Below are 21,816 nucleotides of genomic sequence, written 5' to 3' on the forward strand. Positions count from 1 at the left end.
GAACCACCCAAATGGGCTGATCCTTGAGGCACAGGTTTCCCCTCCTGACAGAAAACAAACAGCTGTCCGTGTCCTTAAGGAATGTTTATTACTTCTGTGCAGAAACCCTCTGCAAAACCATAAGTTAGAGCTATACAGGAAAAATACATATGTACAGTTCTGAAACGAAAGAAAATAATCGGCTGCGGTAACGCCACAGACCTGCACCTTTTCTTTTTTCACCAAGGGCAGCGGAGCTGCAACAGCAGAACAACTTCTGCAGCCCCACGTCAACAGGAGGGACGGGTCTGATTGAGGTGAATTTCCCAACCAGGGTGATACAAACGGAGCCCTGGGAGACAATGAAGCGTGTTTTGGGGGTGCGCGCTCTCAGCTGCGGGGGAGAGAGCGGCCCTGCTCTCCCGAGAAAGGAGTTCGTGTGAGATGCGGGGATTCTCTACGAGCCAGGTCCGAAGGGTCCGGCCTTCTCTGCCACCTCCAGGGCGAGTTTCAGATTCTGGTCGAACAGCTCACACCTGGAACAGTCAGAAAAGCAGAAAGGGGTGACTTCACCTACGGAACACGCTGACGGGGGTGATCTGCACATCCTGTGGCTCTGCAGCCTTCAAGGGGAGATTCTGCGAGTCACGAGACAGCGACCGGGGTGTCAAACGTTGTCTGTTAATTCAGATTAAAGCTTCGCGCGTGGGCTAAAGCGTCGTGTGCCAAGGACACCGCTGCTTCCCCAGTGCAGCGGCACTGGGAACGACACAGGTCGGTGTCCCCGTCCCTGTCAGCGTTTGTCCCTGCAGAGAGGGACGAGGGGCTGCGTCCGCCTCACTGGACGCGGGCTGTTCCTCACCTGATGGGCATCTCCAGTGAGTAGAAAGGATTCTTCAGTGCGAAGTCAGAGTAAATCTCGTAGATCTTGCGCAGAAGGGCGTCGATCCCAGCCTGCCTTGGGTCGGCAAGAACCACGAATTTGATCCCTGGAGCCGTAGGGACAGAAGCGTCAGAGCGGCCGAGCTCCGCCCCGCCCGGCAGAGCGCGCCCGCAGGTACCTGTCAGCGTCTGGAAGCAGTGCAGCTTGAAGGTGTCGGTCTCCAGCATCTCGATCCCGGAGCTCCCGACCTCGGGGGACAGCTGCGAGCCGATGGCGAACAGCCTGCGGGGAGAGGCCCTCAGCGCCCGCCGCCCGCCCGCCCGCCCGCCCCCCGCCGCGGCCCCGGCTCACGAGTGGAACATGGAGGCCAGCATGAGCTTCTCGTTGGAGGAGAGGCGGTGGCGGCCGAAGCGGATGGACACCGGGTAGTTGGCGGGGTTGCCCAGGAACTCCAGCACGTCCTTGCCGTCCGCCGTCAGGCGCCCGTTCACCTCCGCGCCGTTGATGGCCAGCACGGCGTGGCCCACTGCGGGGACACGGGGGCGGTCAGGGGGCGGCGACCCCGCGGGGACCCGGGCCCGGCCCCCCCGCTCACCGCGGATGCCGTCGCGCTGCCCGAAGGCCACCACGACCCGCTCATCGTGCGGGCGCAGGACGAGGTCGAGCGGGAAGCTGAAGGTCTTCTCGGTATCGGCGCGGGGCGCGTAGTGGTCCAGCTGGTAGATGAGCCCGCCCGCCTTGTTCACCACGTACACGCTGAAGATCGCCATGGCGGAAGTGGCGTCACGCCGCCGCGCCGGAAGCCGCGCCCCCTCGGAGCACGGGGCTTCCCCACGCGGCGCGCCAGGCGCTTCCTTTCTCCGGCGACATCTTGGGGAGCGGCAGCGCCATGGTGGGTGCGCGCGGCGGGGGTGGCACGCGCCGCTCCCCCCCGCCCCGCTCACCGCCCCCCCTGCCTCCCCCCCTGCCCCCCGCAGCCGCCCAAGGACGACAAGAAGAAGAAGGACGCGGGCAAGTCCGCCAAGAAGGACAAGGACCCGGTGAACAAGTCCGGTGGCAAGGCCAAGAAGAAGGTGGGAGCGCGGCCGGCCGCGCAGCGCGGGAGCCGCGGGCAGCGCGGGGGGTGCAGGGCTCGGGGGACTCCGGGGGTCCCGGGCCCCGTTGTTCTGCTCGGGGGGATGGCGGCCGTGGGGGCGGCGGACGGGCCGTGGGGGCGGCGGGTGACCGTTCGTGCGGTGGAGGAGCCGTGGGGGCGGTGGAGGAGCCGTGGGGGCGGCGGGTGACCGTTCGTGCGGTGGAGGAGCCGTGGGGGCGGTGGGTGACCGTTCGTGCGGTGGAGGAGCCGTGGGGGCGGTGGGTGACCGTTCGGGCGGTGGGTGACTGTTCGTGCGGTGGAGGAGCCGTGGGGGCGGTGGGTGACCGTTCGTGCGGTGGGTGAGCCGTGGGGGCGGTGGGTGACCGTTCGTGCGGTGGGTGAGCCGTGGGGGCGGTGGGTGACCGTTCGTGCGGTGGGTGAGCCGTGGGGGCGGTGGGTGACCGTTCGTGCGGTGGAGGAGCCGTGGGGGCGGTGGGTGACCGTTCGTGCGGCGGACGAGCCGTGGGGGCGGCGGACGAGCCGTGGGGGCGGTGGCTGAGCCGTGCGGGCGGTGGGTGACCGTTCGTGCGGGCGGTGGCGCGGTGCCGTTAAATCCGGGTGTGGAAACGCTGGGTCCCGCTCCGGGGACACGCGGGGACCGCTTCGCCCGCGGCAGCCGGGGCGCCCTGGCGCTCCATCTTCTGTCAGCGCTGGGAACGCGCCCGAGGGTCGTTTTTTCTCTTCTCGAGCAGAAGTGGTCCAAGGGGAAGGTGCGAGACAAGCTGAACAACCTGGTGCTGTTTGACAAGGCCACGTATGACAAGCTGTGCAAAGAGGTGCCCAACTACAAGCTCATCACGCCCGCGGTGGTCTCAGAGAGGCTGAAGATCCGCGGCTCCCTGGCCCGGGCTGCGCTCCAGGAGCTGCTGGGCAAAGGTCGGTGCTCAGAACCCTTAGAAAGCTGCTCGAGTTGGGCGTTGCTGCCGCCCCTGAACAAAACCCTTGGAGAAGCGTGGGCTCCCTGGTGTCTCCCGTTGCGCGTTGCCTGCTCTGCCGCTTTAGGAGCGAGCACAGCACGGACGCGCGCTCCAGTAACTGCGGCTTTCCCCAGGTTTGATCAAGCTGGTGTCCAAACACCGCGCCCAGGTGATCTACACCAGGAACACGAAGGGAGGAGACGCGCCGGCGGCCGGGGAGGACGCGTAGGGAGGTGAGCGGAGGGGCTGGATCACGGGCACCGGGACGGGGTGTCCTGGGGGAACCAGCTGCTTTCGGGCTGTTTGCTTTGTGCTTGTGGAGCGGGCGGGCTCTGATTTGGGACTTCTTACCTTGCAGGTTCTCCAGCGACCTCATCAGCAACGTGTAGATGCACAAAATAAAATTATCGAAATAATTTTCCTTGGTTTTTGAAGAGCGTGTATGTTTCGTTATTGAGAGGTGGTTTCTGGTGTCACAAACGCATTGCAAATGTGGTTTTATATTGTGAAAAGGGAAGGAGTTTGCGTGTTGCCACCAGCCAGCGATGTTAAAGCAGGTTCAGTTCTAGCAGGAGGAAAATTGAAACCCGTTTCTTGCACTATAAATAGGGGGAGCGCTAGTGGGTTATCTTTGTTGTTTATTTCACCTCCTCCTAAACGAGCTGTGCCCACAGATCTCTGTGCAAGGCAACAGCCTCAGTCAGACCAGCAGCCCTACACAAGGCTATCGGTATTCTGTTCAAAGTAAACGTAAGAATTGCCCACAGCAAAGGTCTCTTAAGGCCGCTTTTCTTCTACTGAGAGCTAATGAGTTGTCCTCTAGGTGAGGCAGAACAAGTGAAAGCAATTAGAATGAAAACATGGGTTGCCCCCAGAGCGGGCCCTGTACCTGAAACCAGATTCAGTCGCTCTACCAACGCAGGTAACTTTTTAAAAAACAAACTTTATTTCTCAAAATTGCCTTTCTTTAATGTGTTTCTTTACGCTGCGTGAGCTCAGCTTTCTGCTCGTGAGCGCACAGCGTGGACAGGAGATCCGCTCTCAGCTGCGGGGCTCGGGAGCCGAACACCCCGACGTGTGTGTGACGCGAGGTCTGAACGGGCAGAGCCGCAGCCGCCTGCCCCTCCACAGGGCACCGCGGTTCCTCCAGCGTTCCCATCACCTTTTCTCCTTTTCCCCTGATTCAGTTCTAAACTGGCGCCTGAGAGAGAGCGTACGAGTCAGGACACAGCAGCCTTAGAAAGGTAACAAATGCTGCGGAGTGGTTTGCAACAGCAGCTCAGTTAATTCTCTTATCTCGGGAGCTGTAGAATCTCCAGCTGACACACGTCTCTGGCATGTTAAAAGGCGCCAGCGGGACAGCGCGCGGGTCTGGAGGGCCAGGCGGGCTCGGTGACGCTCACACCTTCTCACAAAGCCCCCGCGACCGTGCCTCTCCCGGCACGCATAGCCCAGCTCTCCCGTGCGGGAAGGCGTCTCCCAACACCCGCTCCGTGACCAGCGGACGGAAGCCGCAAACCCTGCGCTCGGCACCGGTACCCGACGCTTACCGGGACTGCCAGCGCCTGCCGTGGTTCCACACCCGCCCGAAGGACGGCAGCCAGCCGGCACCCGTCTCGGAAGTATGGTCGAAGTTGGCGCCGACGCGCTCCGCCGGCAGCTTTTTCAGCTTCTGCTTCTCCTCTTAAGAAAATATTTCATTCAACAGAAGTTGTTCAGTTGAATTGCCTTTGATTAGTGTGGCAAAGTGAACGTAAGGCTGCTCACTTTGTTTGAGAAATTCCTCATACGAAGGTCCAATTTCTCTTCTACTTCCGTCCTCCTCCTCTGTCAGCCATGGGGGTTTTGCTCCTAGAAGTCACGGGGAAAATGTGTTTAGCCCCTGCAGTTACCCTAAACCTGAGAGAGGGAAAAGCGTCTCCTTTACGCCCCTGCTTTACGCTACCCCGTTCCGTTTACAAGCCAAGTTTGCAGTAGGGAAGCAACCAAAGGAGGCACAAAGCGCAGTTACCTGTGTGAACGTTTCCTTTTCCTTCTGCTTCCTGTGAACAGAAACGCAAAAGCCCGTGAGAAACCGATGCTTTTCAGAGTAAGCAGAAAGCTGTTGTGTGCGTTCCCTTCCAAAACCAGGTTCTGTTACAAAAAGACAGAGCGAGGCTCTTCTCTGCTGTTTTTAAGGAGCGTTTGTTTTTTTCAGGGCATGTTAAAGAATATTTACTTAATGAAACAGCCAATCACCCTGGATGACTGAAACTCTCAGCCAGCTGCCCACCTGAGCCTGCAAAGCCGCCCCTTTCGGTGACAGACACTGCAACCCCTGGCTTGGCTTTGTGCCATATGTAACCTGCAGTTCAATCACGCCCGGGAGCCAGTCCGGCCTACCTGGTGGCCGATGAAGGTCAAGGCCTGGCCTGGCTCCATCCAGGTTAAGTCGGGTCCTGTCTGCGTCCCACTCGGGCCGGGCTGCTCCGCATCCTTGGAGGAGTCCCTGTAACATAGGAGCTGGGAGGTGAGTGGCTGCCGAAGCTGGGCAGGTGACCATTGTCAGAGGTTTCTGGAGCAGGATTTGTGTTTGGGGCGCTTTGCAACAAGATGGAAAAGAAGCAATGTCGCAGGGCATGTGAAATGCTTGCACGTTATCACTGCTCGCGCTTTATGGTGGTTACCCACAGATGTTTGATGGGAGAGTTCTCTTCCTGTGGCTGCGGTGTTGACTACGGTCTAGATAAAAGTTTGCAAAGGATCTGGACGGGTGTGAGATCCCGGTGATGAGAGCATCCCATGGCACCAGCAGAGCAAGGCTGCTGCCTGCTTTGAGCAGGGTGCATGCGGGCCAGCAGCGGTTTTGGGAACCGGTTCTCACCTTCCGGGTCCGGCTCGGGGGCCGCAGCCAGGTCCTGCGCGCAGCTCGGGCTCCGGTTGAAGCTGGGTGCGATTCAGGAAAAGGGAACAAGATTCCCGGTGTTGAGCAGAGCCCCCCCGCCCCTCCCTGGTACCGGTGGGGTGCGCGGCCCCTTCCCCGCAGCCAGGCCAGGATACGGCTCACCGACCTCCAGCGCCGCCCGCACCGTCTCCCGCTGCCGCTGCTCGGCCTCCCGGATCGCGGCTGCCATCTGTGGGGAGGGCGCGGTGAGGCCGGGGCTCCCGGCTCGGGGGTCTGATCCGCGGGTATCGGCGCGGGGATTCGGTCCGGGGCTCCGGTCCGCGGTACCTCCTGGATGCGCTCGTCCTCCCGCTGCCGGTGCGCGGTCACCGCCTGCAGCAGCGCCCGCTCCAGCCGCTCGTACTCCTCGGCCGGCACCAGCACCCGCTCCCGCAGCGCCGCCTCCGCTCGCTGCTCCCGCCAGAAGCGCAGCGTCGCCCGCCGGTGCTCGGGCCTGCCGGGGTGCGTCAGCGCCACCGCTCCCCGGCCGGTCCCCCCCGCCGCCCGGCTCCCCCCGGTACCCGGCCATGTGCTGCAGCAGCGCGGCCCCCGGCAGCGCCAGCCCGCCGCTCCGCCCGTCCCGCCGCACGCCGCGGCCGCAGCACAGGCACCAGACGCGCCGCTCGTTCTCCGCCGGCTCGAACGGCCGCACGGCCCCGGCCGCCGCCGCCGCCCGCGCCGCCGCCACCTCCTCCTGCAGCCGCGCCAGCGCCTCCTGCAGCCGCCGCCGGTGCCCGGCGCTGTACAGGTGCCGGCGGCCCGCGAAGGACGTGCGGCGGCACAGCCCGCAGCGCAGCACGGCCATGGCGGCGCGGAGCGCAGCGCGCAGGCGCGGCGGCCCCGGCCCTGCCCGGCCCCGGGGCGGCCCCTGCGGCGCTCGGAGCCCTGGGCCTGCGGTCCCGGCGCGGCTCGGGGCGTGTGCGGGCGTCCGGGTCCGGCCGCGGGAAACCCCTGCTACTTTCTGTAGGGCAGGCTGGCGTTTCACTTGCCGCCCTGTCTCTTCACGCCCTGTCTCTTGCCGCCCTGTCACTTGCCGCCCTGTCACTTGCCGCCCTGTCACTTGCTGCCCTGTCTCTTGCCGCCCTGTCACTTGCTGCCCTGTCACTTGCCGCCCTGTCTCTTGCCGCCCTGTCTCTTGCCGCCCTGTCTCTTGCCGCCCTGTCTCTTGCTGCCGCGCGGGGATGTGCCCCGGCAAACACCGCTCTCCCCCGCCCTGAGACTTCACTCCGGTTCAGACTCCTTTGGTTTGTTGTGGCCGTTGTGCGCTGCCCTGGCACGCGCTGCGCTCCCACCGGCCGCCTCTGGACCCTGCCTGCTGTCGATGCTCTGGCACCACTGTGTTCCTGCCCATCTACAGCTCCAACCAAAATCTTAAATTGTAGAATCGTAGAACCATTTGGGTTGGTAAAGACCCTTAAGATCATCGAGTCCAACTGTTCACCTGACGTCATGGTTTGGTTTGTCTCTTTTCACATGTAATAAGAGCCCAAGGTGCTCTAGTCTGGCGGGATGGGGGAGAGCGTCTGAGTGGCAGCACCAGTGGATCTCAGTGCCGCCCAGAGACAGCTCACCTTACCTCAGGCCCTGCTCAGACAGACAGACAGCTGGTGCTGTCCCATGTGGGACTGACAGCCGTCGGTCTCTGCAACTTCTGCAGCTGGAGCTGCAGAGCTGGTCCGCACTGGTGGGGTGAGCGAGCTGCTGGGGAGTGACGGGTGGCACCGCGCAGGCTGTTTCTGTTTTCTGGGCCGATCCCCCTGCCCAAGCAGGAACAGCTCCACGAGGTTACACAGGAAGGCGTCCAGGCAGGGATCTCGGCTTAAAAGTGAGTTCCGTGGCCCTTGCACCAAAAGTTTGGTTTTGAGTTGTTTGGGTTTTTTCTGCGTGATGGAAGAAAGCAGTAAGATGCTTTTCCAGGCCGCAGGTTTGCTCTGCAGTGCTCTGGGCCCCGTTCCTGCACCCTTTGCTGTCACTGTTCTCGCCCTTTGTGTATTTGCATCTTTTGAGACAGACAATTGAAAAATAAGTCAAACGTGAAGAAGCTTTTCTTGAAAAGGTAACTTTCAAAGGGCAGAGGAGGACCTGGCCTGCTCAGCTTTGCCTCTTCAATAAAAGCAGGCACGTTAGTTTGTGCTGCGTGCGCTTGTCAGGCATTTCACAAATATCAGGCCAGCTTGGCTTGGCTTTGCTCAACACAAACGGCTACAGTCGTGTGGCTTTTTCCACTCGTGAGTGACGAAGGTCAGCGGCCCCGTGTGCCCACGTCAGGCTCCTGGGTGCGAGCAGGACCTGCTCGGTCGGCGGCTTCTCAAAAAGAGCCGAGTGCGCCCCGGTGAAGTCTTCCCACTTCCTGAAACCGGAGCCCGGTGTTTGTCTTGAGACGTGTTGCAAAGAACCCAGCTACTGCAGTTTAATAATTTACCAGGTATCACTCGACCTGTCGCACCACAAAGTTGCTTTCCCCTTTCTGTCTGCAGCGAAACTCCCGTGCAGTGGCGTACGCGTCGGCTGAAGCGCAGTAATTCGTTAAGCCTGTGATTATCTACGTGCGCCCTCCGCCGATGCCTCACCAACCACGTAGCCTTTGGTACTTCAACAATAGCCTCGCACAAGTGTGCTAGACTGGATGCAGTAGTGTTAATAACCTCAGAACCATGTAAGTATTTCTTTGGGGGTAAAACAAGTCCTATGATTGCTGGACCTTGCGTGTGGATGAAGTATCTCGGCCGGCTTGCCCTTCAGCCAGGCACGGCTTTTGAAAACCAAGGCACCGCTGCGAATAGAAGCCAGAGGAATATCTGGGGAAGGACGCTGCTCTCTGTGCCGCTGTACAGGAGCAGCCAGGCAGAGCCAGAGCAGAACCGAGCGTGTGGCTTGGCCACAAGAGGCTGTGTGAGCTGGCATTTCACAGGGAGCGACTGAAATCGCCCGCAGCTGGTTCAGAGCCGATGCCAAGTTAGGCTGAGAGCAATGAGGGAGGTGGGCGACAGATGTGGATGCTCAGGGCTGGAGCTTGCTTTCTCCCATCTTCCCCCAGGTCGCTCTGCTCTCAGAGGAGGCTGCACTGGTCTGTGGAGCTGGTAAGGGACACCAGGGGAGGGAGAGGATATAACATGATATAATATATTGCCCCACCCAGAGCAGCCCGGGGCAGTTGTACTTAGGCCCTCCCCAAAACAAGAGGTGAACGGGGCTCCCTGGCGCTGCTGCAGGGTGGCAGCTCTCCCGCGCCAGCCTGCTGGCAGGGAGCTGCTGTGGCACCACGGGTGAAGCGGCACAACCGGCCCTGGGGGCTGCCCAGCCCCCGCAGCGCTGCCGGCAGAAGCGTTGGCTCCCAGCTCGAAGCCTGAGAATGTTTTAGATATATATGGTCACGACTGTGGACCTTTCCCTAAGTCCAGGAAAAGGAGAAAAGGCCTTGATTTTGCCTCTGGCCCATTGGTTGCTGAATCCTGATCCCACCAGTTTGGATATTCTGGGTGAAAGCATCGTAGCCCCTGAGCTCTGTCTTACTGCCCCTGCTTTCTCAGAATCAGACTGAAAGAGCCCATTTGTAGCAAATAAAGTCTAAGACTGATGGATGCTATGATTTAACCAGAAGCTCACACCTGTTTCCTAAAGCCATCTCATTTTCTGGTCCCCCTCTATCTTCAGAACAGAAGCGAGGAGAGAACCCGCTGACAGGTGCGGGAGGTCACGCCAGCCAGCGTCCGTCTGCGCCATGGACGGAGCTGCGAATGCAGAGCAGCAACGAGCGGGGGGCGTCTGGACTCAGCACGCCTGGGTTCTTCAGAGCCAGCTCTCCTCGGGTGAGCGTTACCCGCGGGAAGCCAGTGGGTGGTTTTACTGGAAACCAGCCTCACCTGCTCCCGCACGCCTTGTGGGCACAAGGGCTCTGTGAAGATTTGTAAGGACGTGGTTGGGGGGCAAGCGCAGTTCTCTTTCCTTGCTGATTCCCATCTCCTGGCATTTTGGATGAAGATTTGTTTGCAGATAAAGAGAAAAGGCTTTTTGGATTCATGATGTAACTGTGAGCAGGCTTGGTTGCTTCTCAGGTCTTGGCTTTGCCCAGCCGATGGTGTTTGTACAGAAGCAAGTTCTGTGGGCCTGGGGGACCTGGGGCTTGTGAGTGTTGGTCATGCCAGTCAGCTGTGTGCTTTATATATATAGGTATATTTCTGTGGTAGAACAGAGATTCATTTCCAGTTAAGTAACTGGTACTTTCTCCTGTCTTCCTGGTCCAGGGTGTGCGCTGGGCACCGGGCTTGTCCTCGCACAGCGCGGCTCCCACTGCGCTGGCATCACTTCCATGCTCCTGCTGCAGCCACTATGACATAGAAAGAGCTCCCGGGATTTGTGTGGGCTGAGGTTAAAACCAGCACTTTCTGTTAAAGGGGGGCAGCAGGAAAAGCAGGAGGAGAGGGAACGCAAGGCTGTGCACCGGTGAGAGTCGTCGCTCCGCGGCGTCGGGCTGGGGCTGTCGCGGTGCCCGGTGAACGCCGCGGGTGCCCGGCTATGGCCCCGGCAGTGCCGCAGAGGTGCTGCTGCTCTCATAGCTGTTCGTAGCCGCCTCAGGACATGAGGACACAGCACATGCACTTGATGAGTATCATGGCCTTTTTTATTAGCGGTATTCCGTTCTCTCTGAAAGGATACGCTATTTTTCTGATGGGGCAAAGGCGGCCTCTTACCCTCCGCGTTCTCCAGTTCTGTGAAGCTGCAGTAAAAGAGCTGAACTCGGGTCTCTGCCCCTCCTCCCTGATTTTTAAAGCCACTTCAAAGGTGAGCTGGCGGACGACTGAAGCGACCGGTTCCGCCGGGCTCGCCGCCGCTCACCTTTCGCGCCGCTCCCCCGCGGAACAAAGCGCGGCTCTTCCCTTTGATTTCCCCTTTTGAAAGCTGTAGGGGACAGAGTCTGAAATGCTCTGCAACTTTTTTGGTGACTCTGCTCTGGTGCCTTCCTGAAGCGCTGGGCGGATCAGGACAGGGCTCCAGGGAGGAGACCTCACGCGTGGCTGAATCGGCCGTCGGTGCGGGCTGGGATCAGATGCTTCGTGCGGGGCTGGGGAGAGGATGGTGCGAGTGCAGGGCTTGTCTCTGTGATTTGGGTTTTCCATACTGCCTTCTGTGCTTGAGACCTTTGCAAAGCTTTAACATGTAAGGCTGTATTTGCAAGCAGGCGGGGATGCCATCCCTGCATCACGTGAGGGGGTGAAAACCACCCCGTGCCAACAACCCCACCTCAATGTCCCAGAGCTCTCTTACCAAAACGCAAACAGAGCTCGGCTCTGCTCCGCTCCCGAGGTGACGAGGCGGCAGCCACGCTGCCAGCGAGCGCAGTGAGCAGTGGGAAGAGACGCGGGCCGTGGTGCTGGGAAGCAGGGACGTGCTGGCTCGGGGCAGGGATCGGCCCTAACAAAGCTGTAGCAATCGGTCGTGTTGAAGGAAATACCAGGCGACAAGCTTTGGCTAAGGTTAATCGATCTCGTATGTTATTCTGGTGACACTCTTCATGTTTTATTGCCGATGTCACTTTTATATGTGTCGTGGAGCTGCAGAACCGGGAGGAAATGCCCTGTTGCCTGCTGGTTCAGGGCCAAGCTGGATGCAGGTACACGGCTTCTGATGGGACAGCGCTGAAAACCTAAACGTGTGTGTGTGTGTTCACCTCTCAGCCCTGGCTGTGAGAACTGATGCGCGAGTCACATTCGGCTGCTTACGGCAGGATGACCCGCGAATCGAGGCACGAAAGGCGCGGTGTGGTTCAGCCTCGCTCGTGGGGGTCACTGAGAGCAGGAGGACAGAGTCACCGAAAGTGTAGTCTCAGAAAAACCCCAAACATTCTTCCTGCTGCTGGAAACAGGGATGTTGTATCTTTAAGACACCCCCTCCTCGCTCCCCTAATACCTCAAGGCCTGGAGTGACTCTGGATCGGGAGTGGAAGGCGCTGCTCCCTGCCCTGCTGCACTGCTCACTTGCTGCTGCAGGCTGTGCTTTGCCGTCGCCCTGGAAACCATTAGTTGCTAAGCAACTGCAGCATCATCTGCACTGAGCCCTGGCATCTAATTATCCCATCAGAGTGGCTGAGAGGGGCTGGGGGGGGATTAACTCCTCTGCCATGGCAGATCCGTTGACAACACTTTGGTCACATTTAAAGGGACATCATCTCCCCTCTGCCACGCTTTTGATGCTCTCTTGCTCGGGCAATCACTTGGTCTTCTTGGGTTGGGCAGTCCTTGCCATGTGGACTCTGTCTGGGTTTTTAGTCCTTTGAACACCTCCCTCGTGTTGCGATTGCCTCAATGCTGCCCTAGTGTTATTGTCTCTGTCCCAAGAGCCTGATGTCATGTCTGCTCTGTGAGGTTTTGCTAATTCTTCGGCCATGGGAGAGGTGGGCGCCTCGCTGTCTTGAGTCTGTCTGCAAACTACGGTGAATGTTGCATAGCTTGATATTTGGGGGCAGCACAGCTCACTGCAGGCACACGGTGCCTGGGACAAAGAAGAAATTAAAGTGAGGAAGGGAATTCAGGAAGATAGAAAGTCCTGAGTTGGAATTTGGCCAGGAGATGGAGCTGAGCAGCCCGACTTCCATAAAACTGCCCAGGGAGGTTGTGGAGTCTCCTCCTCTGCAGACATTCAAACCCGCCTGGACCCCTTCCTGTGGAACCTCAGCTGGGTGTTCCTGCTCCATGGGGGATTGCACTGGATGAGCTTCCCAGGGCCCTTCAACCCCTGACACTCTGGGGTTCTGTGGAAACCTCGGGGGATTTGTGATGGCTGTTTTGAAAGATGGTGCTGGAGGTGCTGCGGTTCCTCCACGTGGCTGCTGACCGGGAGCTTTCCCGGCTGCCCGACTGCCAGCAGCGTTCGCTGTTTGCTCCTCGACCTGGAAGTGGAACGGGGGAACACCTCGCTCCATGCGTGGGGTTACACGGCATCCTTGTTCTTCTGCTTCTTTGCTTTTCTTTTCGTTTCCTTTTGGCATCTCGGGGCCCAAAGCCTTTCCAAGAAGAGCTGAAGTTAGGCAGCAGCAGCCGAGGCTTGCCAAGTGCTCTGCATTGGTTGACAGCTCTCCTCAAAACCAGATGGTTACTAATTAAAGGGAGTCAAGTGAGGAGGCTGCGTTGGCCTTTCTTTTTCTTTTCTTTCTTCCTCTGAAGAAAGGATTGGGTGACCTCGAGGAAGGCTCCCTTCCCCTGTTTGCAGGGGTGTCCTCGTACGGTGCTTGTAGTCCGTGGTGATCCCGGTGCTGGGTGCAGGACCTTCCCGAAGAAGCAGGCTCACCGTTTTCGCTAAGCCCAAGGTAGCTGCTATGGGAGGTAGGACAGAAATGCAGTTGCAAACAGCAAACACAAAGCAGGAGAGGAATTTGAAATACTGGGAAGGGTGCTTCTCCAAGGTCTCGTGCGGGCCCTTTCCTTGAAGCCCTGTGTTGTCGGCAGAAACAAGGCTGATTCTGCGGGTCCTGCCGTCCTTGGGGAGCCGCTCCGCGCTCCTCCGCCCGCTGCTCCTTTCGGGCAGAGGAGCCCTCCAAACGCAGCCGCTCCTGGGCCGCCCGTGAGCACCGCGCGGCTCCGTGCGTGTTTGTCCCCGCTCCTGGGGAGATGAAGGGCAAGCACAGCACATTTCTCTGTTTTCAAGAACATTTGGTTTCTAGAGCCAATCTTAACAGATGCACTGTCAACGCTTAGCAGTTCAACCTCATGTGGAAGAACTGTACGTGAGGAAAAATGCATTGGCAGTAATGAACTCCTCCAACTCACGTTGACGTCCAAGAAAAGCATAGCAGCTTTGTCTCAATTAGCTACCAGAGAGGTGGCCCCGCATGGGCTGCCCTTGCTGGAATCTCGCTCCTTCCTCCTGTTGACATGGCTGCCTTGTGGCTGGATTTTGTGGAGCTCGAACCAGGACATTGCTTCCATGCAGGACTGCTGATAGGAAGACACTTGGGTACATACCCCTGGTAATTTTGCTGTTAGATCAAGCGTGAGAGTTTCAGAGATTAGCTCAGTCCTGCGTTGTGCTGTTCAGTCCGTCTTCTTTCTCTCTACACGTGCTCCGGAGGCACAAGTGCTCCTTTGTGCCAGACTTTCAGAGGCTCTCAGACAGGACCCGCTCAGCATATTGCAAAGAGTCAGGACAGGGCTCTCGAGCCTCCCTCTCCTTTTGAATGGAGGAGGTTGCATTGAGTGCCTGAATCAAAGGGCGTCTGTACAGTTTGTGCCACTCTAGAGATGTCTTTTCTGGTTCCAGCTGGATGTTTTGCCTTTCCTGAAACCTGGCCCCGCTTAGGAACGGCTGTCTGGTTGTGTTTTGGGGCTGGTGCAGCATTTTGATGGGGGTGATGATACTGGGGTGTCCTGGGGCATGGCAGGGCTGTCCCTCTCCCCCTCCCCAGGTCAGGCCAACCTGCAACGTTCTCTGCAAATCCACATCTGTGTGATTCTGCCAGAGCATCCTCTGCCCATCATGAAACATTTGTGCCTGTCTCCAAAGGGCTCCGGCGTGGCAAATCTGCGCGTCCCTCCTGCGCCGCCCCCGCACGCTGTGCTGTGGAGGGGCGGCCGTGGGCTCTGCCGTGAGGTCAAGCCAGACCCAGGCAGCCAATCTCTGTCTTTGAGGAAATAAAACAGAGCAGAAGAGGAGTAGCAGAACCCCAGGAGGTGTTTTTGAGACTCAACCCGTTCCAGGCTGGGAGGCAGCGGGTGCGTGCAGTGAGCGGCCGAAGCGGCGCAGGGAGAGCGGATCTAGAGGGCAGCCGAGGTGCCATGGTCCTTCCTCAGGCTGGGGAGGTCGCTCGCGACCCTGGGAGCCCTGCAGAACCCTGCTCGGCTACTGTTGGACGTGTGGGTTTGAATCCATCTGCTGTGCTTCTGGCTTTGCTGGAAGCTGCCTCGGCCTCACCGTGTTCACTCCGCAAGGCGCGAGTCCTCGCTGCAATGTCACGGAGGGGTGCTCTCTGTCCCCTGGGGCTGCAGGAGCATAAATCTTGGCTCTCATGAGTTACTTCTCTTTGATTTTTTCTTTTTAATGTTCAGGGCATTTTTGAGCCTCCTCCTCGTTTATGATTAAGACGGCAGACAGTGGAAGTAGCGTACTGCCTCAATTACCGGGAGGCTGCTGCACTCGGGGCAGAGTTCCTGGCTGGGAGTGGTGGCCTGGCGGGGCTGATGCAACTGGTTCGTTCGTTCTTCCCTCCCTGTTCATCCCCTTCTTGATAATACGATTTACATTTCCTTTTCTTCCCCTGGATCCTGCTGTTACCATGGGAACTGTGTTCACAGTTGCATTTCATTGGCTTAGGAAAAGCTCTGTTTTCCCTTTCCCCATCTCTTTCCCGTTTCCCAGTGTAGACGGGGAGCTGTGCTGTCAGAGGCTGGGCAGCCAGCGCCAGGGCGATACGTGCTGGGCTCTCCGTTGTAGCTGAGGGATTCTCCTGCCTGTTTCTGCACAGACCAAGCTGGTGCTGTGGATGCTGTGTGGCTGAGAGACAGCAAGGAAGGCGATGCTGCTCCAGGCTCTTGCACAATCACCTTCCTGCTGCCTTTTGCTTTGTCCGATAAAATGGTGCTTTCGTCTGGCAGATGGAGTGTGCATAGAAAGTTGCAAACAATTGTGATGCTACATCTCAATGAACTATCATTTGTTGGCTTCTTTGTTCCTTAAGAAACTGCACCTTGTTTTTGTCAAGCACAGCATATTTGCTTAAATTGGGAGAAGTTGCATGTGAAGGAGGAAGGGGCAGTGGCAGAGGGGAGAGGTTCCCCAAGCCCCTTCTTAGGGGGTTTCTCCTGTTACTCAGTCCCATGTTCGGTTCTCTGTGTCCACACCGTACAAAGAGCAGTTGTGAAGTGCATTCAGGTACCTGTTACACAGACGTTCGGGCAGGGCTGTGTGCAGGAAGGCGTGATTTAACGGCTCAGCTGCCCGCGGTGAGCTGCTGGGAGGATGGAGTTCGTTTGTCTGTTTGTATTCTAGCGCAGGGACCAGGACGTGTTGCATGCTGCAGAAATCCATTTCCTCACTGATGTGCCTGGACGCTGGAGCTTGGTTTGGCGTTTTTCACTAGACCCACGGTTTCTCCTTTCTCTCTTAATTAAAACACCCCTTCTGCTGCACACAGGCTGCTATTCTGTCATGCATCGCCCCGCAGAGAGCTGCGTCTCTTGCATCATCTGAGAGAGCGAACAGGGTAAATACAAAAAGGCGTGGTGTTTTCTCATGTTTCACGTCCCACCTCTGGTGCTGCACCGCAGCAGCGGGTGTGTGGAGGGAAAACCTGGCAGCCCCGGGGACCGGCGGCTGCGCCGCCCGCGCCCGCCAGGCGGCGCCACCGCGCCCCGCGCTGCCCCGGCCGGTGCGGGAGCGGCCCGGCCTGCGCTGCCGAAAGCGGGTTCGAGCCCCGGGCCCGCCGCAACGGCAGGATCCGGGCTGCGCTGGGCCGGGGCGGCCCCGGTCCTGCTGCCCGCTTCTCTCTGCCCAGGTGCCGGCACCTCCTGCCCAGGAGCCCCGCGCCGGCTGCGGGCAGGAAGTGCCGGCAACCTCCTGCGTAAGCCAGCCCGTCCCAGGCCACGGACGGGAGGTGGCGTGAGGCCAGCCTGGGTGTGCAGAGCAGCCTTCTTCACCGAAAGTGGAACTTTTCCCCTCCTCATCCTCCTGCTCGTGTAGCGGAGGGATGCACAGGTGCTCCCCAGGCTGGAGGAGCTGGGCCTCCGCATCCGCCCCTCCATAACCATCTCTCGTGGCAGGCGATAGCATAAATGTTTAATACCACTGACACTGGAGAGAGGGAGGAGCACGGGGAGAGGCAGCCGGCCTCCAGCACCGTGTCTGCCTTGCTGTGCGCTGTGGAGAAGGCTGGGGTCTGACGGTGCCTCCGTGTCCGCAGGGGTGGGTGCAGAGGGCACGTTTTTGGAGAGCACAAAATTCGAAGCGCCAGAGGAAGCTGAACAGAAGTGCAAGTGACAAGTAGTTGGGACAGCTGGGTCTGGCCAGGCAGCTGCATGTTGGCGCAGAGAGTCTGGGTGCATCAGCTCTGCATACCAGGGTACCCTGCTTCTCTGCCCCTGAGGTGCTGGGGAGAGTCTTTTCCCTAGCTTGGGATTTGTGTGGTTGAAGTGTTGCAAACACCAAGATGCACGTGACTGTCTCGGGAACGGAGATGGCGTGTGCGGGAATGGGGGTAGCAAGTGCTGGTGCCATCCAACAGCAACGTGACTCGGGTCGTGCTGGCGGAGGGTGCAAGGCAGCAGCTCACTAACCTTTGCTGTTATGACCCCATTTTAGGAGTGGCAATTTTGAGTGACCCCCAAATACTAATGGAGACATTGAATAGAACTGAATTTGTGTCAGACTTGTGACCTCCCCGTATACTCTCCTGATCGCTGCTCTGGGACTGGCTGACACAGGGCTTGAGTGTCTGCCATGACCAAGCTGCCAGGAGCCCTCTGGAGATGAAGGCACTGAGTAAATAAATCCAAGGGAGGGATTACTCCATTCCTAGTTCCACCTCGCTGTACATCTGTAGTAGCAGGGACAGCAAAAGCTGTTCTTGTGCCATCCCCAACTATGTTGTTGTCCCACAGAACAATACTCCACAGATTTGCTGGTCCTGCACGTGCTGCACAGCTCTGGGGCTGGCGCCCATGTGCCGCGCTCCATTCCTGCGGTTTGCGGTCACACACGCTCGTGCACGCCTGCAGAAAGCGCGTCTGCCCCGGCACCGTCCCCGGCACCCGTCGCTGGTGTGTTGTGCGTGCATGGAGATTCACTCGTGCACGTGTGCACGGCAGGCGCCGCATGCGCCGGGGTCTGGTTCGGGACCAAAGCGGCACAGGCCGCCCGCGGCCAGGCTGGCGGAGCAGGGCAGCGCGCGGGAGCTGAGGAATGCAGCCGCAGCAGCCGCAGCAGCCGGCAGCGCAGGAGCTGCTTGCACAGAACCGAAACCGCCGCTGCCTACGCGGGGCGCGTTGCTGCCCGCGCCCGGGGACGGTGCGGGCAGGGAGCCGCGGCTGCCGCGCGGGGAGGGCCCTGTCCTGCCCGGACCCCCGGCCCGGGCTCCGCTGGCTTTGTGTCCCCAGGCGCTGCGGTTCCAGGGCCGGCCCTGCCTGCTCAGATTTTCCAAACCCGCACTCGCAGGAAGGCGCCGTATCAGGATAAGAGTCCTCCCCGCCCGCCCCGCTGCCACCTTCCCGCTCCCCAACCCTGGGTGGCGGTGGGAGGCGCCGGCTTCGCCCATGGCTGCATTTATCACGCTGGTGGCCTCGCTAAATAGTTTAACGCTTTGCGCTCCACACGCTCGCAGGCTGCCTGGCGGGCTCTGGCTCTTTGGGTTCTATTGGGCAGCAGCAGCAGAAGCTCCTTTTTAGCTCCAGCACCGACAAACCTCAGCCTTTTCTTGGTTCACCGCTGGCCAGGGGCCGCTCTCGACAGCAGCGATGTGCCGAGACCTGAGACAGCAAAGCGCATGTCTCTGCAGGGCTCCGTGCTAAGAGCAGCTCAAATACAGCTCAAGCGTGTGCAGGGGCCACCCGAGGCCAGGCTGCTGTGGTGGGAGTTACGCTCGTCTCCTGTGCCGGTGGCAGGACTTGCCGCACCACGCAGCGGACCCGGGATGGCTTCCCCTGGGCTGCAGCGCGCATCTGGGGGATGGGAGGATGGGGCTGGTGTTCCAAGTGTGCGGGAGTCACGGGAAGGGAAGAGACTTGAAGAGCTGTGCTGTGCCTGCATGTGTACGGGCATTACAAGTGCATCTGATGCTGCAGGAATAGCACCCAGGATACTGAGCCTCGGTGTCTTTGTGATCTGGAACCTTGTCAGGAGTTTGTCTTTGCTGGGTGATGTGTGTCAGCATTTAGGAAGAGGAGGGCTCAGCTCAGATAAATTCTCCTCCAGTACTGTGTTTTGCCTTTGGGACTGCAGCACAGGAAAATCCCAGCGTATGGAGGGGGAGCCAGGGCCCAGCTCTGGCGGATGCTGAGCAGGAGGCTGTGCCTGTCTGTCTGGGCTGCTTCACACGTTGTCTTTCCACGTGCCGGTTTCTCCTGGCTGTGGTGGGTGAATGGCCTTGGCCTGCTGGAGGTGTGATAGTTAATAAGGTAGTGCAAATGGAGAGAGGGCCCAAAAGATGCTTTTAGGCCAGAGCTTACCTCTGCAGCAGTAATGTGGCCTCTTCCATCCCCTTGTTGGACCTTTGCCTTTCTGGGGGAATGCAGGATGAGCCTGTGTGGATTTAACGCTGGAGCTGCCACCTGCTCCCTGCTCTGTACCCACGTGGATCAGCAAAGCAAGGGCTGCCCCTGGAACAGGCGTTTCGCAGCCCCGGGCTCTTTCCCTTCATCCCAGTTCGTCTGTGTTCTTCCATCTCTGGGGCTGCTGCAGGGGCTGCTCTGGGACTGGAGCGAACCACTTGGGAAACGCTTCGCAGAGAGGCAGCTCCAGCTAACTGTGAGTCACATCATTAATTCCAGTATAGTTAATTGGACCTAATTAATCATATTCATAAGTGTAATGAGGGCCTTGCCCACAGGGGTCTTGAGAAGGTCTGAGCTTGGGGCTGGTGCTCTAGAGAGGCGATGGGAATGAACAAATCCCAGAGCCTAGTAGGTGGCTTGGGATCCAGTTTCTGCAAACTCCAGACGTCCTCACACACCAAAGCAGAAGAAGACAAGGCTGATCCTTCCAACCCTGCATCCCAGTGTCCTCTGCACCCCATAGAAGCAGAACGTGTCGGGAGCTTCTGGGTGGCTGGTCCCACTTTTTCCCCACAAGGCTGGGGTCTCAGTCAGATGACTCTCTCTTGGTCCTTGACTGGTTTGGAAGGGACGCTCTTGTTTTCCTGGGTTTATGTTTTGCAGTCCAAAGGCAGGAAAACCCCGTGCAAGGGAGAGTCAGGTAACAGCCAGCCCGGGCACCTCGGCCGGGGTCTCGCTAATGTTCTGATGCACCAGGCAGCTCCTGGGATGAGCTGCTGCTGTGGTGCTGGTGGTGTTGGCAGATGGAGGCTTTGAGGAGTTCCGAGGACTCTGCTTCTCTGCTCCCTCCCCTCCCTGTCCCTTCTAGCGTGGGTGTAATGATAGAGGAGGGAAGGGGAGACTGGGAGTCGGAGTCAAGTGTAGGGAGGGCAGCTAGCCCGGCAGATGTTAATTAAAGGCAGAGGCTCAGTGCTGAGCCGGTGGCGGCTGGTCCTCCCGCTGACCTTTTCCAGTCTCATTCTGCCACTTTCATGTCGGCAGGCTGGCAGAGATGCGAGGGGCTGTGATGTAGAAAGCCTGAGGGGCCGCAGGGAAGGAGCAGGAGGCAGAGGCAGCCAGAGGGCCTGGAGGACAGGTGGCTCTGCACGTCCCCTCTGCGCCAGACGTAGCTGCAGGGGAAGAGCTGCCAGGCTCCCCCTGGCACCCAGCTGTCATGCCAGACAGCGGTGCTTGGGCACTGCCTTTAACCCGCTGTGCCCAGGCGTGCAGTCTGCAGGGACACGAGCCCAGTGCTGCTGCTGGGAAGGGTGGAAGTGTGAAAACATGTCCCTGTTGGCTGATGAGGCGCCGGGGAGCTCAGCAGAGAGGTGGGGAGGGGGATGTCAGGGTGTGGTTGAGTGGCTGGTGTAAGCAAACGATACTCGATGCTGCTTTTTTGTAAAGGGGTCCCCAGTGACCCGTCCGCTGTCCCTTGTGTCCGCTGTCCCTTGTGTCCGCTTGTCCCCAGCGGCTTCCGCAGGCGGCCGGAGCTGCCCGGCCTGCAGGGGGCGCTCCGCTGCCCGCGCGGAGCGGGGCGGGGCCAGGCGCGCGCCGCCCCGCCCCGCCGGCTGCGCACGCCGCGCCTCGGCAGGGGGCGCTCCCGTCCCAGCACCCCGGGTTTTTGGGGGCAGCGGGGATGTCCTCATCCCTGCCGCTGGCAGCCTCCCGGGCGGGGGACGGCCCCGCTGGCGGCTGCATGAGGGCAGATGTGTTGTCTTCATTCCACCAGCAGAGATGGGTACTTGTCCCTTCGTCCCCTTTAGCTCTGCCGTGCTGGAAGGTGCTGCCAAGTGGTCCCTGCAGCCAGGCAGGTGACACATCCTGGTCAGGATGCTGCTGGCATCACCCAGGAGAGGGTGGGCTGGCTGGATGCGCCTGTGCACTTGCGCGGCTGCCTTCTGCCTGCGAGGGGAGGGCGCAGGCAGGGAGTGCGGGCAGCCGGCAGCCAGCCGTGTCCTCTCCCAGCTGCATCCTGCGCGCCTGCAGCAGCAGCAGCAGCCCCGGGTTGAGCCACGGCTCCCGAGATCAGTGCAGGGCTGTGCTTCTGCTGCCCAGCTGGAGCAAATGGTGTATTTGAGACAGAGGTGATTTCCACCTGAGCGGGCACTCCTAAGCCATCTCACGTCCTGCATCCCTCTGTGTCCTGGGTCTCATCTGGCTCTCACTGCTCCTGTCACCTCCATCCCGGTGTAGCTGTCAGTGGAGGTTGTTGCTCGGGGGAGGATGGTGGTTAGCGTGTGGAAAACTTGTTGGTAAAGACAGTAACGTGCTACCCTTCCCAGGGGCCGGGGCCAGCCCTGCTGTGTCTGGAAGATGTGGCAGAGAGGGGCTGAGGCGTGGGCTCTCCCAGCACAGTTGGAATCCGAGGTTTGTGGAGCTTGTCTGAAATGTACTGACGGAACAGAGCGGGCTGGTGTTCCAGCCGCTAAACCAGGACTTAGATGCTTAGGGAGAGAAGTCCCGGTGCTGTGGCAGGGAGGGTGCTGGTGATACTGGGACGCGGGCGTCAGACGACCCGGTGTGCAGGGCCTCGCGTAGCGGCATGGCATGGCCACTCGCCGGCAGATGCTGCCAGCCCCGGGCCACCCCAGCCCCGGCCCGGGCCGCCGCTCCCGGCGCGGTGCCGCTCCCCGGCGAGGCCGCTGGGCGGCCGGCGCAGCGCGACCAGGAAGCGGTTAATCAGCGCGCGGGGCTTTTATTTTGACAGGGCAGCGCCGGGCTCGGAGGAAAGTGAATGATCCTGTTTC

General features: G+C 59.7%; 3 protein-coding genes and 1 long non-coding RNA gene across 6 annotated transcripts; 2 read left to right on the top strand and 2 right to left on the bottom strand.

The window, feature by feature from the left end:
• Window positions 1-69: 69 nt before the first annotated feature.
• On the bottom strand, window positions 70-2,776 carry TRAPPC4 (trafficking protein particle complex subunit 4). 3 transcript variants are annotated; one of them, XM_071798716.1, is made up of 6 exons: window positions 2,690-2,776; window positions 1,840-1,935; window positions 1,458-1,754; window positions 1,214-1,388; window positions 842-1,144; window positions 70-515 (listed from the first exon to the last, which is right to left on the bottom strand). In XM_071798716.1, the coding sequence occupies exons 3-6, from the start codon at window positions 1,630-1,632 to the stop codon at window positions 437-439; spliced, it is 732 nt and encodes a 243-aa protein (XP_071654817.1). In that variant the 5' UTR covers window positions 1,633-1,754; window positions 1,840-1,935; window positions 2,690-2,776; the 3' UTR covers window positions 70-436. The 3 variants fall into 3 exon arrangements, with proteins under 3 accessions (XP_071654817.1, XP_071654816.1, XP_065711719.1); XM_071798715.1 differs by lacking the exons at window positions 1,840-1,935; window positions 2,690-2,776 and having other exon boundaries at window positions 842-968; window positions 1,041-1,144; window positions 1,223-1,388; window positions 1,458-1,655; XM_065855647.2 differs by lacking the exons at window positions 1,840-1,935; window positions 2,690-2,776 and having other exon boundaries at window positions 842-968; window positions 1,041-1,144; window positions 1,458-1,654.
• RPS25 (ribosomal protein S25) lies at window positions 1,641-3,348 on the top strand. Its single transcript, XM_065855648.2, has 5 exons — window positions 1,641-1,754; window positions 1,840-1,935; window positions 2,690-2,873; window positions 3,049-3,147; window positions 3,273-3,348. Exons 1-4 carry the CDS (start codon window positions 1,752-1,754, stop codon window positions 3,141-3,143), a joined length of 378 nt encoding a protein of 125 aa, XP_065711720.1. The 5' UTR covers window positions 1,641-1,751; the 3' UTR covers window positions 3,144-3,147; window positions 3,273-3,348.
• Window positions 3,349-3,837: 489 nt separating this feature from the next.
• Window positions 3,838-6,642, bottom strand: CENATAC (centrosomal AT-AC splicing factor). Its single transcript, XM_065855705.2, has 9 exons — window positions 6,359-6,642; window positions 6,126-6,291; window positions 5,965-6,027; window positions 5,778-5,839; window positions 5,297-5,402; window positions 4,926-4,956; window positions 4,682-4,765; window positions 4,465-4,597; window positions 3,838-4,115 (listed from the first exon to the last, which is right to left on the bottom strand). The coding sequence occupies exons 1-9, from the start codon at window positions 6,640-6,642 to the stop codon at window positions 4,073-4,075; spliced, it is 972 nt and encodes a 323-aa protein (XP_065711777.1). The 3' UTR covers window positions 3,838-4,072.
• Window positions 6,643-8,318: 1,676 nt separating this feature from the next.
• Window positions 8,319-9,839, top strand: LOC139825560 (uncharacterized). Its single transcript, XR_011735670.1, has 3 exons — window positions 8,319-8,493; window positions 8,875-8,917; window positions 9,492-9,839. It is a non-coding gene; the product is annotated as an uncharacterized lncRNA (long non-coding RNA).
• The last annotated feature ends 11,977 nt before the right edge of the window (window positions 9,840-21,816 follow it).

The sequence above is a fragment of the Patagioenas fasciata genome, chromosome 24 (assembly GCF_037038585.1).
Source record: "Patagioenas fasciata isolate bPatFas1 chromosome 24, bPatFas1.hap1, whole genome shotgun sequence".
Lineage (NCBI taxonomy): Eukaryota > Metazoa > Chordata > Aves > Columbiformes > Columbidae > Patagioenas > Patagioenas fasciata.

Bases quoted from the DNA above. Each gene is read 5' to 3' on its own strand.
- CENATAC (XM_065855705.2), bottom strand. From the start codon at position 6,642: ATGGCCGTGCTGCGCTGCGGGCTGTGCCGCCGCACGTCCTTCGCGGGC. The intron at 5,403-5,777 runs GTGAGAACCGGT...CCTATGTTACAG, and splicing joins CCCCGAGCCGGACCCGGAAG to GGACTCCTCCAAGGATGCGG. The intron at 4,766-4,925 runs GTAACTGCGCTT...CGTGACTTCTAG, and splicing joins AAAAGGAAACGTTCACACAG to GAGCAAAACCCCCATGGCTG.
- RPS25 (XM_065855648.2), top strand. The intron at 1,936-2,689 runs GTGGGAGCGCGG...CTTCTCGAGCAG, and splicing joins GTGGCAAGGCCAAGAAGAAG to AAGTGGTCCAAGGGGAAGGT. The intron at 2,874-3,048 runs GTCGGTGCTCAG...GGCTTTCCCCAG, and splicing joins CCAGGAGCTGCTGGGCAAAG to GTTTGATCAAGCTGGTGTCC.
- TRAPPC4 (XM_071798716.1), bottom strand. From the start codon at position 1,632: ATGGCGATCTTCAGCGTGTACGTGGTGAACAAGGCGGGCGGGCTCATC. The intron at 1,389-1,457 runs GTGAGCGGGGGG...GTGTCCCCGCAG, and splicing joins GCAGCGCGACGGCATCCGCG to TGGGCCACGCCGTGCTGGCC. The intron at 516-841 runs GTGAGGAACAGC...TGACTGTTCCAG, and splicing joins TCACTGGAGATGCCCATCAG to GTGTGAGCTGTTCGACCAGA.